Consider the following 18,540-nt stretch of genomic DNA (forward strand, 5'->3'; position numbering starts at 1 on the left):
ATTAAAATATTAGTGAATAATGACAGATATTAATGAAATTGTATACAAAGTCCATTTTGCAAAACAAAGCTATCATACGGGCTCTAAAAAAAATGATGTTTTGTTCTTTTTGAAACTTTGCAATAATAAAATGAAAAATAATATACCTAATTTTAATTATCTGCTCAAAATCTTCCATTTCCATAAATAAATAACTGCCTAATCCAAGTTATTTATATTTATAAAATAAAATAAAAATAAAATACTGCTTGGACATGTTGCCTAACATTGCCTTATTTGCTTTATGGATAAAAAGAAAAAATATGTGGTAGAAATCATGTGAATAAATAAAGACAAATAGTCCTTTAATGTGAACACTTAAAACTAGTACAGTATTTGTGCTGAATGTACAAGTAGACTGACCTGTTTATCAATGAACTCTCTTGTGTCTTTCTCCATGTGTTCTTCATACAGGTTTGTGGTCATGTTCATTAAACCGATTTTAGACAGACCGAAGTCAGTCAGTTTAATGTGCCCCATTGATGTAATGAGCAAGCTGAAGACAGGAAACAAACACAGTGAATGCAATATTTGCAGGATGTTGAGTCATGCATAATGGCAGGATTACATCATCGAGCAGCTCTTACTTGTCAGGTTTGAGATCCCTGTGCACAATACCATAATTATGAAGATACTCTAGTGCCAGAACAGTCTCTGCAAAGTACATTCTGGCCATGTCCACCGGCAAGGGACCCATATTTTTCAGCAAATTTGCACAGTCTCCACCTGCAAAGACAATTTTATAATAAATCATTACAGCTGCAGACTCACGGCAGTATACACGAGGAATGACGGATGTGTGTGTCATAAGATTAGATCAAGAAACATATTTGCAACAACACATCACTGTTGTGACTCACCCTCCACATACTCCATGACCATGCAGAGGTGCCGTCGTGTCTCAAAGGAGCAGAACATGCTGACCACAAAAGGGTTCTCTGCAAACGTCAGAATGTCTCGCTCCACAAACACCTGCTGGATCTGGTTCCTCAGGATCAGGTTCTGCCGGTTGATCTTCTTCATGGCAAACCGCTGCCGTGTCCCGCGATGCCTTACCAGGTACACAGCTCTGCAAGTCATCACTCAAATCAGGATCAAAGCTGATTGATATTCTTAAGGCTGGAATACACTACAAAACTTTTCAAATCTCAATGGTTTTCAAATCAGACACTTGTTGACTTTGTAAATGTTTAGAGAAAGAATCTGGGCATCATATACTAAATGACTGAGGATCACACACAATAAGACTCATTACAAACACAGAAACATGTGCCTCGTTACGAGACACAAGACAAATGAAAACAGTATGTGTTCTAAAATCGGCTGAAAATATCAACCATTTTGTTTAATATCTTCTGACTGGATGGGATCATAGTCTAAACTTAAAAACTGAGTGTCTTTGCAGCCAATGTCAATAGCTATGCCATTTTCTGTGAAATCTGTCATCTTACTGCCCAAAATCTAGAGACTTAATATGACTTTCCACAACTAGCTTCGACCTCTCCAGAATGCAAACAAACTGAGGGAAAACTCTAGACAAAAGTTATATTCCAGCCTTTCGTCAATTGGTGACCTAAATTCATGTGATTCTAAAAGAGTCTATTCCTCCTTTAAAGAAAAAAGCAATAAAACATAAGCTCACCCATAAGCCCCATTGCTGATGAGCTTTATACTCTCAAAGTCTCTTTCCAGAGGTTTTCTTCGAGGCGTTGTGGTTCCATGACGATTCTAGGACATAAAATATGACACCAAAAACTCTCAAGAACAGAACAACACAACATCTATTTGACAGAAATTCAGAAGTCACAAGCTAAAAAGACCATAAACTGGTCTAGGTCATAAACATTTTTCTCCACAAATAACAGTTAACTCAACTTAACATATATATGTATGTACACTACCATTCAAATGTTTATGGGTCAGTAAGCCATAAACATTTGTAAGTAACCCCCCCCCCCCCCAATTTAATACAACCTTGCTAAATAAAGGTAAGGACGTGTTATAAATGATTTCTGTTGAATACTGTTCTATTCATCAATGAATTCTGAAAAAAATGCATCACAATTTCCACCAAAATATTAAGCACCAAAAAGGTTTTCAATATAAGAAATGTTTCTTGAGCAACAAATCAGCATATTAGAATGATTTGTAAAGCACCATGTGACACTGATGACTTTAGTAATGACTGCTGAAAATTCAGCTTTGCATCAGAGGAATAATTACATTTTAAAATACAGTAAAATAGAAAACAGTTATTTTAAACCATTTCAAAATATTGCTATTTTTACTGCATTTTTAATCAAATAGATGCAGCCTTGATGAGCATCTTTCAAAAACATCTTATTACCCAATGGTAGCACATTCAGATTTTACAACTGCTTTTAATTTGACCCATCCAATCTCAATTATAATGTACTACTATTCTGAGACAGTGTGAGAACCTGAAGTTGTTTCGATGTCAGACTTGAGCAAAGTAATTAAAAGTTCATTTTAAATGAAAAAAATAATTATGGTTTACTACACCCGTATGGGGTTGAATTTGCACCAATATTACTGCAATGCACATTTGCCATTTCATTTTACAGCTATGCAAACTTATTCTTTTGAAACAGAGACTTCTGAAATAGCTTGCTCCTTGGCTGGGAAAGTAATTCTAAGCTTGAACCTCTGGGAAAGAAAAGTATGAGACCTCCAGCAGTGTAGAGAAACAGTGAGCAATTTTAAGATTTTTTTTCAAGCTTTATTTTCTTACCTCTGCAGTGTCGTCCAGTTCTCTGCTTGTGCTGCCTGAGTTGTGCTCAAGCTGCACCATGTCTGAACCCAAAGACAAGAGAAAACTCAGTCACTTGTTTGCCTAAGGCTAACATTTGATTACCCTTTACAACATAGACAAAAACATATAATTTAAGGGTGAGGTGCTAGATATATCATAATTATACCCTCCAGGGGGTCTCGGGTGAGACCCAGTTGGCTGATGATGTATCGGGGGATATCAGTCTTGATGCCCTGGCCAATTTTTGCATGGTCTTCTGCAACTTCAAGACGCTGATAAAACTCCTCAGGGTCAAACTCCTGATGGTTAACAGAAACATGGTATGTCAGCGTTCTACAAATGGCATTGAGTCCCAGTCTCCACACTGTAATTAATTACAAAAGGTAGATTAATAGGCCAGGTGGTTTTCAAAATGCTATGGAACCCGCATGATTCTGCTGAGATTTTATGTGGGGATTACATAAAATCTCAGCAGCCTGCTGGATCTGGTTCCTCAGGTTCTGCCGGTTGATCTTCATGGTAAACCGCTGCTGTGTCCCACGATGCCTTACCAAGTACATAGCTCTGCAAGTCAACACTCAAATCATACATGTACATATACATATACATACACATATACAGTACATATACATGTATTGTAACAGTGAAGACAAAATTGCTCTGTTGGCTGTGGAGTCGAGACATTTGCAAATATGATTAAAAGATGAATATGAGACAAAACTACAGAATGTCACGTTTTATTATTAGCCGTTTCAACACATACATGTTTTAACAAATAAAAAGAACAGCACTTTTAGAGTTCATCCCACTCATTGATGTGAGCATAAGTATAGGGACAGTTGAATATAAGGCAGATATAAAAGATTAAAAGCTATTATTTAGTGGCAGATCCCTTGCGCACAGCAGTGAGTCTGTGACCCATAGACATCACCAGACTCTTGGTCTCATCCTTTGAAATACTTTTCCCAGCCTTTAATGCAGCCAATTCCAATTGTTGCTTGTTTTGGGGAGTTTCTGCCTTTACTCTCCTCTTCAGCTGGTGAAATTCATGTTCAATCAGATTTAAATCTGGAGATTGTCTTGGGCAAACTTAGACTTTCCAATTCTTTGCCCTTATAAATTCCTTGACTGAACTGGCAGGGTGTTTTAGGTCATTGTCCTGATGCAATATGAAGCACTTCCCAATGAATCTAGTGGCATTTTCTTAAATATTGGTAGGCAAGATGGTTTTGTACCCTTCCAAATTCATTCTGCTACAGTCATCATACATTAAGTCATCAGTAAAGTTGAGAGGGCCTGTTCCAGAGACAGCCATGCATGCCCATGCCATGACACCACCTCCACCATGCTTTACAGATGAGGCTGTATGCTTGGGATCTTTTGCAGTTCCTTTTTTTCTCCACATTTTTGCTTTCCCATCACTTAGATAAAGGTTCATCTTTGCCTCATCGGTCCATAAACACAGTTCCAAAACTCTTCTGGCTCACCTCTAATCTTGTCTTTCTATTTTTGGTGCTGGTCAGAAGTTTACATCTTGCTGTGTAGCATCTGTAATTCTGCGTCAAAGTCTCCTGAGGACAGTAGATTGTCAGAGCATCACCCCAGCTTTCTGGAAGTTGTTGGTGATTTTACAGACACGTGTTTTAGGGTTCATTTTCACAGCTTTCATGATTTGTCTGTCATCAACTACTAGTTGTTGGTCGCTGGTGGTTTCCAAACTCTGGATTTCTCCATGCCCTTTATTTTTGCTATAGCTCTAATTGACTTCCTCTTTTCTTTTAGTATCCAAATTGCTTGCTTTTCTCTCAAAGTCAGCTCCCTCATCTTCAACCTGGTTTGTGTGTCATCATCAAATGCAAGATTCCCTGCTTTTAATATCTGAATAATTAATGCAACAGTACACAGCTGATCACTTAGAAAGACCTGTGAGGCAACTGTTCCAATATTTATGCTCACATCAGATAGAGGGATGAAACTCTAAAAGTGCTGAACTTCTTAGCTGGTAAAACATATATGTGTTGAAACGGCTAATAATAAAATGTGACATTCTGTAGTTTTGTCTCATATTCATCTTTTAATCATATTTGCAAATGTCTTGACTCCACATCCAACAGAGCAATTTTGTCTTTACTGTGCCAATACTTTTGGAGGGCACTGTATATATACACATATACAGGGCTTGACATTAAGCATTCTCATGTGGTTGTCCTTCAGACAAGTAAATTTGTGATTTACTTGTCAGAATGTAAAAGTTACTTGCCTGGGGAGAATTTTTTTTTTTTTTTTAATTGAGTTATAAATAATTATTTATTGTAGTTATACAAAACACATTAAATTTATTTAGTTAGATTTTTCTTTTTAAATAAAATAATAAAAAAATAATAAAGTGTGATAATACTATTTTAAAATAAAAAGGGAGTATTAATTACAAAAATTGTTTTATATTAAACATAATAAAATGCTAATATTTACTGATTTTATATGAATTTTCAAACTTAAATTTTAAATTTTTTAATTAGAGTTCAATTTATCAGTCAATTAGTATAATAAGACATTTGGGCTGTTACCAAACAAATTAAATCAGTATCAACTACGTATCAGCTACGTCTGAAGTGGAATAGATATATACTGGCATCAAGTGACTGTTAATAAGCGAGTCATTGCGATTGAACTGAATCATTTAAACGGTTGATTCATTCAGGAACGAATCACTGTCATGTTGTTCAGAGATGCAAAACAGTGCTGTGGCGGTGTTTGGAATTATTTTTCTTAGTGAAACAGAGCAGAAAATATGGCGTCTAAAATGCGAGTCTCTTTATGTTAACTTCATGTTTATTGAACCGTTATAAAATCACATTTGTAATCATGATAGTTTTTGGAGCAAAAAAACAGCGCTCGATCTTCATGTGATATTGTTTAACTATGTGAAATTATATAAATATATAGGCCTACATTTTCTACCCCCATATCTTGAATTTTCTGATCATTCTTCATGCATTGTAATCTGAATCAAGCAGTGAAAGAACGCACTCGCACGTGCGCTAGTCTAACCTAGACGACTTTACGTAATGTATGCGTGCACTCTGTAGGTGTGTTTTGTTTGATTCTTGCAATACACTCGTTAAAACAACAATTACGTAATTATCGCAAATAATATATATCACACATCCCCTATAACAAAGGCTATGTCATAAATAAAGGCAGTTATTATTGTTTTTGGTTTCTCCTTCACTTGCCCGTCCAAAACATTCACTTGTCCCGAATAAGTGTTCATGTCGAGCCCTGATAGATACTTAGTACAGAAACACAGTGTTAGTCATCTTTTTACCAGACACTCCAGTAGTCTTGCTGGTCTGGAAATAATGATGAGAATCTTCTTCACGAGTTCGGCAATTACAGTCACTTCCTCACTCTCAGAGCGCTCATATGCCTTTGGGTAAAAAAAACAAAAACAAAAAAAACACTCAGGTCGAATGCAAATAAACTTTATGAGCACAAAACAAAACAACCTACATTTTTGCATAAAGTTTGGTAGACATTACCATGAGTCAGATCTCAAATGGTAAAAGTTACAGAAATAAGTGACCCAATTTACTGTGAAAGGACAGAGAGAAGTAATCATGGAACAAGACCATAAAACCCCCTCAAGCTCCCAATGACATTTAAGACAAGTAATTTAAAGGAATAGTTCACAGAAATTACATATGTCATTTTCAATTCAACCTCATGTCACTTCAAACTTGTATGACAGCGTTTTTTTTGTGTGGAACACAAAATAAAACTATGAAGAATTTTGCAGCTCTTTTCCATCGAACAGTTTATCCTGACAACGTTATTCATTTAAAATGATATATATATATATTTTTTTTTTTACAAAAATTATATATATATATTTTTTTTTTTTTTTTACAAAACACCAAAACCTGCCACAAGCAAGCAACTTGGAAAGGTAAATGGAATTTGTTGCACCACGACCTGTTTCCTCTTGCTTAATTTGATCAGCCTCTTCCCTTCATTTGCTATTCATGACTTCAGAAGCATGAAGCAAAAGCTCCTCAGGGAGACAAAACGGTCTCTCACTTGACCTAATTAACCATCCTTCCCTCCAGTGTCGACATGACTGCCTGGGCACACAAACACTGCAGATGACTAGTGTGCAATACTGCTGCTCTCTCTTCAGCCTTTTTCCAGAAAAACTTCACATGACAACAGCAGCTTGGTATGAAGAATGAAAGCTGCCAGTTTATTTTAAAACAAAAACATGCTAACATGTGCCTGTATAGATACAACATATTTCCTTCAAACGAAGATACCGCAGCGATTCAATGCAGCAGTCTGCTGAATGTCATTTTCAGATGGAATATAACAGGAACAGTCCTTATTAAAAGAATCACTCACGACTTCAGGGGTCTTATGTCTGGAGCCATAAAGCTCTCAGTCAGTAATCATTCAGTAAAAATGCCTTTATAAAGATGGGATGTGGCAGTATTAGTGATTTAGCTGAGAGTTGGAAAGAGAGCATTAAACCACCCAGTATGAACTACAGCACGGTCATGCAAACTAGGGATGTCAAATGTACCATGTTGAAACTAGCTTAGAAACGAGCACTGAAAGGAAGCTGCTTTTGAACACACGCATGATGTGTGTACACGCTCCATGAAGAGAGCTTGTACCCAGCGGTGGTGTTGTTTTTTTGTTTTAATTTTGATGATTAGAACTTACAGCTGATGAAAGTCAAAAATCAGCATCTCAAAATATTAGAATATTTACATTTGAGTTTCAATTAATGACCATCCCTACAGTATAAATTCCGGGTATCTCTTGTTCTTTGAAATCACAGTAATGGAGAAGACGGCTGACTTGGCAATGACGAACATTGAGGATCCACAAAGAGGATAAGTCAGAGAGTATTACTGAAAGGTGAAGACTTTGGACCACTGAGCAACAGTCCAGTTCTTTTCTCCTTAGCCCAGGTAAGATGCTTCTGATGTTGTTTCTGTCTTCAGTCTTCCCCATTATTGTGGTTTCTAAGAACAAGCGCTACCCGGAATTTATACTGTAGGGATGGTCATTTAATGAAACTCAAATGTAAATATTCTAATATTTTGAGATACCTTTTTTTTTTTTTTACTTTCATGAGCTGTAATCATCAAAATTAAAACAAAAAAACTTCTTTCTTTTTGAAATAAGTTACAAAAAAATAATTAACTTTTTCCATGATATTCAAATTTTTTTTAGATGCACTTGTATATACAAAACGTGTATATATGTGTGTGTGTGTGTGTGTGTGTGTGTGTGTGCATGTGTCTACTGAACATAAACAACTCTGATTACATTCTGGGGTACTCTCCAAAATGGCGGAAGACAGTAAGTCAGTGAGAAGTGCTGAATAAATTATATTATTGTTTTTGTTTTTTGCGTACAAAAAGTATTCTCGTAGCTTCATAAAATTACGGTTGAACCCCTGATGTCACATAGACTACTTTACCGATGTCCTTGCTACATTTGCATTGATCGTGGTAATATCCTTGCTGTCAGAGAGAGTCAGTGAGCTCTCAGATTCCATCAAAAATATCTTAATTTGTGTTCCGAAGATGAATGAAAGTCTTACGGGTTTGGAACGGCATGAGGGCGAGTAATTAATGACAGAATTTCCATTTTTGGGGTGAACTAACCCTTTAAGCTTTTATTTTGTCGGAAACTGCAGTAGAGCTTTTATTTTGAAGGAAACCTCCAGCTTCAGTGAAAATAGGGTCACAAAAACGCATCTCACTCACACTACAAATCTAGTGAAATGCCGTAATCATCTGCCGCGAAAATAAAGCCTAACTGGTGGCTGCTGCGTTCCCAAACGGGCACTGAACTCACAGCACATGCAATAAAGGAGTTCAGTAAATTAATTCACTATGAACGGAGCCGTTCTGAAGCATGGAAATCACCAGATCACGAGCTGATCACCTGAACACGTTTTGAAACACGCAGTAAAAACAGACTTGATGAAGGGATTAAGCCATATTGAGCTTTCGGTTTTAGTTCATTTGACAGATACCGTGCCAAAGCATAATGGCCCAATACACAACTTTAAAGACCCTTTATGTTACGTTAGAATAAGAAGTTTAAATATATTTTAAAAATGACACTTTTTGCCTGGAAGACCTATCATTGCAGCATGTTACCACGATAATATCGAGACAGTTTTACTATTGCGATATCACGACATTGATAATATCGTTACATTCCTAGTATTAAGCAATACAATTCTGGTCTTTTGTGACATTGCGAACTAGATCGATGCAAACCAACCTTTTTTTAACAGATCCAAATGTCAACAAAGCAATACATCTGTCATTTTTCACTTCATTACAGGTATGGAATGGGTTTCTACCTCATGTAGGAAATTTTCTAATTTTTCCTGAAGTTCCACAAAGTAGCAGGATGTGATGAGCCCCTTTCTGGACTTCTCCAGACAGTCTCGGACAAGTTCAACCAGCTGGTGTTGAATGAAGCCCAGCACTCCATCAGCAAGAGGAGGAGCGCTGTCTGGGGAGTAATCTGCAATCACTGCCAACAAACGCCCCTCCATCTGAGCCGTTGCCTGCAAGAGTGATAAAACGCTGTGAGACTGCGTAGGTGACAATTGTCGTTTGTTTTGTTTGGATCAACCAGGCCATCAATTTTCCCACAGCCACAATTTAAACAAAATAAACAACATGTGATGACATGACGTGGCATCCCCGTCCATGATGAAAAACTAAATTTAAATGTCAGCGCTCAATTACCTTTGGAAACCGTTCTTTGTAGACATGATTCATCATCACAATCTCGTTATCAAAAGAGCCACATGTCCGCCCAGGACTACAAAACAAAACTTCAGTTACATTAAATTGATCACATCTACTTTTACAATTTTACACAAACAAATAACATTAAAGGAATAGTTTACCTCACAATAACAGTCATCAATCACTTACTCACCCTTATTTCATTACATACCCTGTCTGTTACTGACTGACTTCTGTGAAATATAAAAGAACCATGAAAGTCTTGGTTGCTTTTTTCAGTGCAATTACACTGAATGGGGACTGAAGACACCATAAAACAATTAGAAAGGTTCTCAGTATGACTTGCACACCAGTGTTGTTATAGTTTTTAATATATACATTTTTTTTTTTTTTACTATAAAAAATGGTTTCAGTGATTGAAATAAATCTGAAATAAAATAAACATTACATATAAATAAACATAAACCTAAAATTATAAAAGCTGTCTTTATATTTAAATATAATATTTAAAAGCACTAATACAAAATTACAATGAAAACTAAATAAAAATAAATAAATTATTAAATGATTCTAAATATTAATAAATACAATAATAGGATATAGAAATATACTAAAATAACATTGTTGTGCAGTATATTTGAAGTCTCCAGATATCTTATGATAACTTTGTGTGTGGAACATGAGCAAACTTGCTAATACTCCTTTTTCAAGCTTCAATCCCCATTCTTTGTAATTACATTAAAAATTTTTTTACAAAATTTCCCATATAAATTTAGAAATGAAGTGATACAGAATTTGAAAGGCATAAGGGTGAGTAAAAGAAAGATAAATATCTACTAAAGTAAACTTTCTAAAGTAGTATCATTTTATTGGGTCATATTTTGGAATTTCTTACCAGTTTGCCAGAGAAATTAATCAGTTTGAAACATTAACTCTGTAAGATTAGCCATGCCAAATGTGTCGAGCAGAGCGGATTGTTGAGCATTAGCTAATTAAAATGCGGCGTTAGCAAACTTTTGCCCCTGACTGTTTAAGAGCAAGTAAGTGAGTAATACCTTGGCACGTATAAGCCAAATTAATCTTTCATCCTTTTTCACTTGTATCAAGAAATTCAAAAGTTACAATAAGATTTCACATTTTCTATGCCAGCAAACATATTTCACCAGCTAACAAAATTGCAATACATCTATGAAAATGCTGCATTTCACATATTAGCTGATTCTCTAAAGCTTGTTTTTTTTCTACAACAAATAGAGACCTAAGGCTCCGTGAGCGATGCCGGAAAGGCGAGGGCTGTCCATCCTCATCTGTCACACTCTCTGAGCTCCTGAAATGCTTGAAGAGGCGATGGAGATCATCTGGGGTGGGCTGGGAGGGCAGCTGGTGCAGGAGCTCCTGTGAGGAGGAGGAAGACTAATGCAGAAGAAAGAGCGAGAGAGACAGAAGCACAGCCAGATTCAGAAAACAAATCATATTTACGTGTGCCTGTTGTGTCACCCTAACATTATGGATGTGTAAAAATGTAACAATAGTTGTTTAGCAATGAATATACAAAAATCTGCATAGCAAGGTGGGGCGCGTATGCTCAGATTGCATGAAACACAAGTGGTGAGCATCTGACAGTCTAAAGCTGCTTATTAGTGTGTGCAATTACGCAAGACAACTACAGGACGGGACACTTTCCATTCCAGTTGCCTTTGGTATAGATGGTAATTTAAGACTGAAAATCTCAGGAAAAGAGAATGAGCAGAAGAGCACATGAAGGGTCCAGTGCTGGAAGGAGGAAACCAGAGAAGCTTCACAGCTTCCCTCTGAATAAAGTCTTCACTGACAGTAGCTCAATAGGATATTGTTAAACAAGGCTGACCTCATCGCATGAGCCATGAATGGCGATATATCATTTCAAAACAGAGAAAGAGGCTATTTTTTGTACGATTTCCTTGAAAATAAATCAATGAAATTAATCAATTTCCACCACTGAGAATTACCCACAATGGTCAACCCTGTAGTTAAATAACTACAGGTTAAATAAAAAATTAAACTGACTGATGGAATTCTATGAATTTCGAGGTTATTTTCATGGCAAGGACATGGTTTAATCAGTTCAAATTACATACAATTACTAAACATATTTAAAAGAGTATAAAGTAGCGATCGACCGATATACCGATATTTTCCCGATATTTAAGCATTTTTCCATAATCAGATATCGGTTTTGTAATATCGGATTCACTGATAAACACCTTGTGGACGTTTTGAGAATTGCGCGCAGGATCACAATTGCAGCGCAGAGGGGAGATGAGACAACAACGGCGTGCAGGTACTTGATTTGCTGTAGTTAGTAAACTATTTAATATTACAGTCATTAATGCACAAATTAGATGTATTACTTAAATGCCTGATATATAGTTTATGCAACTTGGCTCTAAGAAATATGATAAATAAGATACTCTGTCAAGCCCTGTCCCTATAAAGATATAACTTTGCCTGAAATAACACAGCCATGAATCAGCGCATGTTGGAAATAAAAGCGCTGAATTTAATTCTCTCTGTGGTCTATTAGTCTCGTGAAGTCAGAGTCACGTAGATAATCCGTCAAGTCCTCTCCAAATAAAGACGTAACTTTGCATGAATGAAATAATACAGCCATGAATGATTGCATGTTGGAAATAAAAGCATTGAATTTAATTCTCTCTCTGTTGTCTATATGCTCATCATTAGTCTCGTGAAGCCGCTTTCATATTGCTGTTCACTCAGTGGTTGATGCTCAAGAAATGCTCAGCACGGCCACCGCATGTAACTTTTAACAAGATTCACTTTTTGAAGCACCCTAAATTCTATTAACACTTACTATATAACCATAATTTCGTTTATAAACATCTAAATTAATACAACTCTATGGAAATTCTCTGCAATCGATGGCAGTTTGAGTAGCCTATAGTTCTGTGTAAATGCATAGATAAACCGCGCTGTCAGCGGCATAATTTAGAGCATGCCAGTTGAATAATGCAATAAAATACAATGCTTGTTATATTCCAATATTCCAGAGAATATTATTCCGTGAATTAACATTATCCAGTGAATTATTCTTCACTCTTTAGCCTATTAAACAGCTTAGACATTAGACATTCTACGTTTATTTTGCTTACTGCTAATATTAGTGTTGCTGCTAAAGCTTTTTATAAATAAAATGTTTTTTATTGTTGTAATACGAAGATTAAATTTAACATGACAGGCCTCTAGACTGCGACCAAAATGGTAATTTTTTGTGAGTTAAAATTTGACGTGGTCGCATTTGTACGAGTGCATGGTCTGCGCTGCTTCAAAGCGTCTGCTTCATACAGCGCACGCTGCAGAGCCACGGCACATTATAGCAGGAGTCAGATTTCACTGATCACGTGAAGAGAGGTGCTTTCAGCGCGAGCGCTTTGAGGGTAGAGCCTGGTTTATACTCGGAGCGTCGCGGACGGAGCACAACGGTTCTGCATATCGGTTATCGGGCACATAAACATACAAATAATTGGTATCGGTTATAAAAAAATCAATATCGGTCGATCACTAGTATAAAAGGTTACCGATTACTATTATGATTTTATCATAATTTTATAGAAAGCAATATCTAGCCAATTATATTTTAGAACACAACCTATGATAAAAAAGGTATATTAATTATTACTTTTTTTAAATGTTATTTATTTCCATGACACTTTTTCAGGAATGGAAATCACCATTTTTCCACAATTCACATTTCAATGTTACTGTAGTAGACTACATTAACACTGAAAAGTGCATCAATATTGATAAAGAAATCTAGCATGCTGTGTACTTGTTACTCTCTTTTTCAACTAGCTGCACTAGTACTACAGTTAAAGTGCACTCCAAAAGCAAAATCAAACAATCTACAGATAACACATTTAATATACGATAGTTTAAACACATCTGCTCTGTGCATTGAAAAACACTGCAGATAAACTGGACTGATGGCTCAAGAAAAGGAAAACAAAGAGGGTCTTTTCAGAAGAGTTGAGAGGGGCCCACTCACTGAAACAGCAGAACTGGGTGGATTGGTTCCATATCCAGAGGAGACAGATGCCACAGACCACCTTCGTGTGTCTGGTCTAAAACAGGACAGAGAAACAACAAAACATGATGGTAAGGAATCTCCATTCAGATATACAAACTATTAAAGCGCTGGTTGTTTTAATAACTGAACAACAACAAAAAAAACTTAAATCAGCCACATAAAATTCATATACACTACCATATGCACTAAAATTCTTCATATACATAAAAAGCTTGGGGTCACAAGAGTTATCTTATGCACAAGAAGTCTCTTATGCTCACCAAGGTTGCATTAATTTGATCAAAAAAACAGTAAAAATAGTATTTATGATTACATTTTATATGTTATTAAATTATAAATGTCTTTACTGTCATCAAATTAATACATTCTTGCTAAATAAAAGCCTTAATTTCTTTCAACAACAAAAAAAATCTTATGGACCCTCAATAGTCTATACTGGACAGATTTACAAGTTTGTCAGCAACATTAAAAATTATATTTTAAATACACTAGTAGCTAGCTAGACTAACAGAAAATTTCAATAAAATATCAAAACTTGAGCACATTTCACTTCTTTCAAGAAGTGGATAAATATGACTCTAGGGATGGGTACCGAAACTCGGTATTAAATCGGTCTCGGGGCTAAATTATGAAAGACCGGAGTATCGATAAGCTCTGACGTTATCGGTACTTCTGTCGGTATTGGAGAAATTAAGAAAACACACATACATTTATTGTTGCTCTCTCTCTCTCTCTCTCTCTCTCTCTCTCTCTATATATATATAATGTCGCCAGCTGTTTTTATGTGCAATAATATTCAAACATTTGTCTATGATGCATTTTTGCTATGCGCAATTCAGAAGCCAGATCGCGCTCACGCGGAGCTTCAGCACACGCAACAAGAAAGTCCTGTTTAATTATGATAGAAGAGAGAACCAACTATTCAAACATCTGCTCACACTTTAGGCCTGTGGCTGTTATATTAAGCTAAGTATTTTTTTTTTTTTCGATTTTGGCTTCCAAGGATTATAGCCGCATTTCTTCAGCACAACTCCCTTCCCTTCATAGCGGCGCGGATTCGTTCCTCCGAATCAAAACTTAACATCTGAATCAGCTCAATCAGTGATTGTTATAAAATGCCGTCTTTACTGTTGCTACATTGCAGGACATATTTGATAGTAAAACGCTGAAAGTATAATCTGCTGTTCCCCAGGCTGAAATGTGTGTGTGCGCGTGTGCCTGCGCGGCGGCGTGCTCCAAAACGGACAAGCACACTTTGAGCTTCGGGCGCGTCGAAATAACACACAAAATTATGCCAAAAAATACGCACACAATGTGTCAAAATGGCCGGTTATGAGAGTCTTCACTTTTATGTTTTAAGTGGACGAGAACAGTTGGGAGAAAATCCGATGCGTGTCAGTATATTGTCTTAAAGTGTCAGACTGGAGCTTGAGCCATCAATGTTAATCAAAGAACAAAATGCAAAGAGAAAATCACCCACAGCTCTTAATCTGAACAACGTTATAGCTTTAATAAACATAAATCTATCAGTACATACAGTGAAAACTATGCAGTGCTCATTTACATTTGATTACTTTTGTAACTATTACTTACCTGAACATTAATATTAGTAGACCTTCATGGAAAAATTAAAGCACTGATTATTTCATTTCGTTTGTGTGTTTGTTTTATTGTATTTGTCAGTTTGTTTTACTTTGTTTCTTTGTTCATGTTGTTACTGTATCTTATCTTATGTATATAAAACACTAAAAATACCTGCACACTGGTGCATTTACAAATTGATGAAGTGCAGGCATTTTTAGTGTTTTATATACATAAGATAAGATACTGTAAGAATATGAACAAAGAAACAAAGTAAAACAAAAAGTACCGATAAGAATACCGTTAAAGTACCGGATCGATAAGCAGTATCGATAAGAGTAGTAATACCGTTAAAACCTTAACGATACCCATCCCTATATGACTCTACCCAGTCATATTTATCCACAAATAGATGCATGCTTTTAGGGCACATTAAAGACACAACCAAAAACAACTCATTCAGTCTTCATTGAACTGTACAAGGAGGCTGGTAGGGTCCCATCATTTCAAGCAAGCATTAATAAAAGCGGATGGAGCCACAGTACATAATCATGGCAGCGTAACATAATGAGGCTACACGCTGACTTCACTATAATTGCTGTGACAAATGCCAAGCTTCCCATCCACAGTACAGCCTCGAGGGCAGCTGCAGCAAAAGCAGAATCTTACTGGCCAGCTAGAAACCCTTCCACTCATTCCTTGCTTTCATACTGCCATTATGAAAGGGCAGATATAAAATATATGTTTGTAGTACGCAGTCTCATTCTGCTCAGTTCTTACCTACGTATGAACGGAAAATTGACCGAAGGGCTGCTGGAGACATTTCTGGGACTGTCCAGAGGACTGCTGCCTGTAGAAAACACACCTTCTATGATCAACATGCACATTATGGTTGTTTTACAGAGTTAATGGATGCCAAAGTGATTCTGTATTGCCTGGCACTCGTTTGCCAAGCTTTGTTGATAGAGTGTTACTGGCATTGGCATATTCAAACAGTGGGCTGGATGTGCAAGCATGTTATGCTACCCAGTACTTATCATCAAGCACAGTGTAAATCAAACATCATTATCATAATTGAGAGAGAAGCAAAAATAAGTAATTATAGCTACCAGTTGGCAAAGGAAGGGGTGACAACGGTCTTGATAGAGTAGGTGAGGGAGCCAAACCCTTCCTCTTGTTCCGGTTACTGTGGAAAGAAAGCGCTTGTTCTTGTTAAAGGCAAAAATACTCACCTTTTCACAACCTTCATTGTTATGAAAGCCATCTATAGGGATGGTCTGTTAATGTCTCTAGTACTGGAACACAACCTAACAATGTGAGTTCACAAAAACATTTTGTTAGACCTTGTAACTCAATCAGCATTGAATGTCTTTGGTTTCTTTGAACACGCCTGTGTACATTTATTAGATTGTAGAAATTGTTACAATTGGTTTTAAAGGCTTTGAATTTAAAGGTAAACTCAGTAAGGTTTTGTTTAGCTGGCTCTTATTCATCCCAATCGTATGATTTTGGGCTTTATGTTGACACATTTTGATCTGGATGCATTAAAGGGTTAGTTCATCCATCATTAATTACTCACCCTCATATTGTTCCAAACCCATAAGACCTTATTCATCTTCGAAACACAAATTAAGACATTTGGGATGAAATCCGAGAGCTTTCTGACTCTGCAGAGACAACAACGCAACTACCATTTTCAAGGCCCAGAAAGGTAGTAAAGACATTGTTAAAATAGTCCATGTGACATCAGTGGTTCAGCCATAATTTTATGGAGCCACAAAAATACTTTTTGTGCACAAAGAAAACAAAAATAACTTCATTTAACAATTTCTTCTCTTCCATGTCAATCTTCGACAGACATTCATGAGAGTACCACAACGCATACTCTCGGATTTCATCAAAAATATCTTAATTTGTGTTTTGAAGATGAACAAAGGTCTTACGGGGTTGGAACAACATGAGGGCGAGTAATTACTGACAACATTTTTTTGAGTGAACTCTCCCTTCAAGGTTGTGTTTCATTCTATTTCTTCTATGGTTTTCAATGGCAGTTTGTTGAATGGAGGCAAATGAATTTGACCACGCACTCACAATGTTTATTCTTGGTCAGCGTATGGGAGCCGCAGGTCGTCATTGATGGTTTTAGGTAGTAAACATGCTATTAGTATAACTAGTTACCCACTCAAACAAGTCTGGTCATGTGACATCAACATGGCAGCACCCATGAAGGGGCGACCCTCTCTATCCAGAATAAAAATGTCTTTTTCTTCATCTCATGTGAGCATTCATCAATTTAATTAGATACATATATATACTAAATCACTGTTTATTTCTTAATATGTAAAACTTTTTAAATTAGCAAATATTTGCACTGTTCAACATTTACATGCTTTTTATTACACTTTTTCTTTAAAATTATTTAGTACATTTAGTTCTGCTTATATTAAAAATAAACATTTAAAAAAACGAACGACCTCAAAACGCCCTTATAACTTCTGACTACAAATTAGCCTGCTATTGAGTACACTAACTTTGTTGACAAAGACTTCAAAACGAAAGATAACAATGACTCAGTCATCACAGGCCCTCCATATAGACGGCTAAACTGTACATAAACATTATGTAAAGACTAGACGACAGAATATGACCATCCGCCGCCAACAGGACAATGAGCAGCAGACGTATATGGGCCACGTTTTCTATCGGAAACAAAAACGGGCAGGGTGGAAAAACAGTGTATGCTGTCCACAACGAGATCGAGAACGTTAAAGCAGATATTATCAACCATTATAGCAGTTATGTGGGATTTTGAAACACCGATCTAGTTTATCAAGCACATTTCTCGCGGTTGCGCCTGTGGGATTTTTCCAAGTTAGAGCAAGTTTGGCAGACCAACCTCGACGATTAATAATAAATCACAACGAAAACATCATAGAGTAACATGCTTAAACTCGTCGTTACCTCTTGGATCGTTTGACTAAACCTCCAGAAACGAACTGACTTTTATAACTCGGACACACCGTCCAGTAATTCCGATCACACATGATGTCGGTGTGCTCGTCTTCGTTGTCCCCGCGGTTAACAAATCCTCATTGATGATACACCGCAGCATTGCGACGAGCAAAAGCACTGAAGTCTCCAGGCGAACACCATGTCGACACAGACTCCATTGCATGCAGTAACGTTACGGGGGAGTAGACAGAAAGCGCCTTAAGTACAGCAGCGGGATGCCATCATCGCGTTATTTTCTCACAAGTGACACATTGCCAAATTGGTTTGGA

General features: G+C 36.6%; 1 protein-coding gene across 1 annotated transcript in view; it reads right to left on the reverse strand.

Annotated features, from left to right (window-relative positions):
* The window catches only part of LOC306845895 (microtubule-associated serine/threonine-protein kinase 3-like), a 35,954-nt gene that overhangs the window by 17,233 nt on the left and 181 nt on the right, over positions 1–18,540 (reverse strand). The window contains exons 1-14 of the mRNA XM_079378897.1: positions 18,221–18,540; positions 16,369–16,445; positions 16,040–16,109; positions 13,637–13,712; positions 10,853–11,007; positions 9,592–9,667; positions 9,198–9,407; positions 6,141–6,242; positions 2,979–3,111; positions 2,792–2,853; positions 1,682–1,767; positions 900–1,108; positions 627–765; positions 403–535 (exon numbers count right to left, since the gene is read on the reverse strand). The exon at positions 18,221–18,540 is cut by the window's right edge and continues 181 nt beyond it. Of these exons, the coding sequence (XP_079235023.1) occupies positions 403–535; positions 627–765; positions 900–1,108; positions 1,682–1,767; positions 2,792–2,853; positions 2,979–3,111; positions 6,141–6,242; positions 9,198–9,407; positions 9,592–9,667; positions 10,853–11,007; positions 13,637–13,712; positions 16,040–16,109; positions 16,369–16,445; positions 18,221–18,303 (1,611 nt within the window). The 5' untranslated portion in view covers positions 18,304–18,540. The remainder of the gene's footprint in view (positions 1–402; positions 536–626; positions 766–899; positions 1,109–1,681; positions 1,768–2,791; positions 2,854–2,978; positions 3,112–6,140; positions 6,243–9,197; positions 9,408–9,591; positions 9,668–10,852; positions 11,008–13,636; positions 13,713–16,039; positions 16,110–16,368; positions 16,446–18,220) is intronic.

The sequence above is a fragment of the Barbus barbus genome (assembly GCF_936440315.1).
Source record: "Barbus barbus genome assembly, chromosome: 26".
NCBI lineage: Eukaryota > Metazoa > Chordata > Actinopteri > Cypriniformes > Cyprinidae > Barbus > Barbus barbus.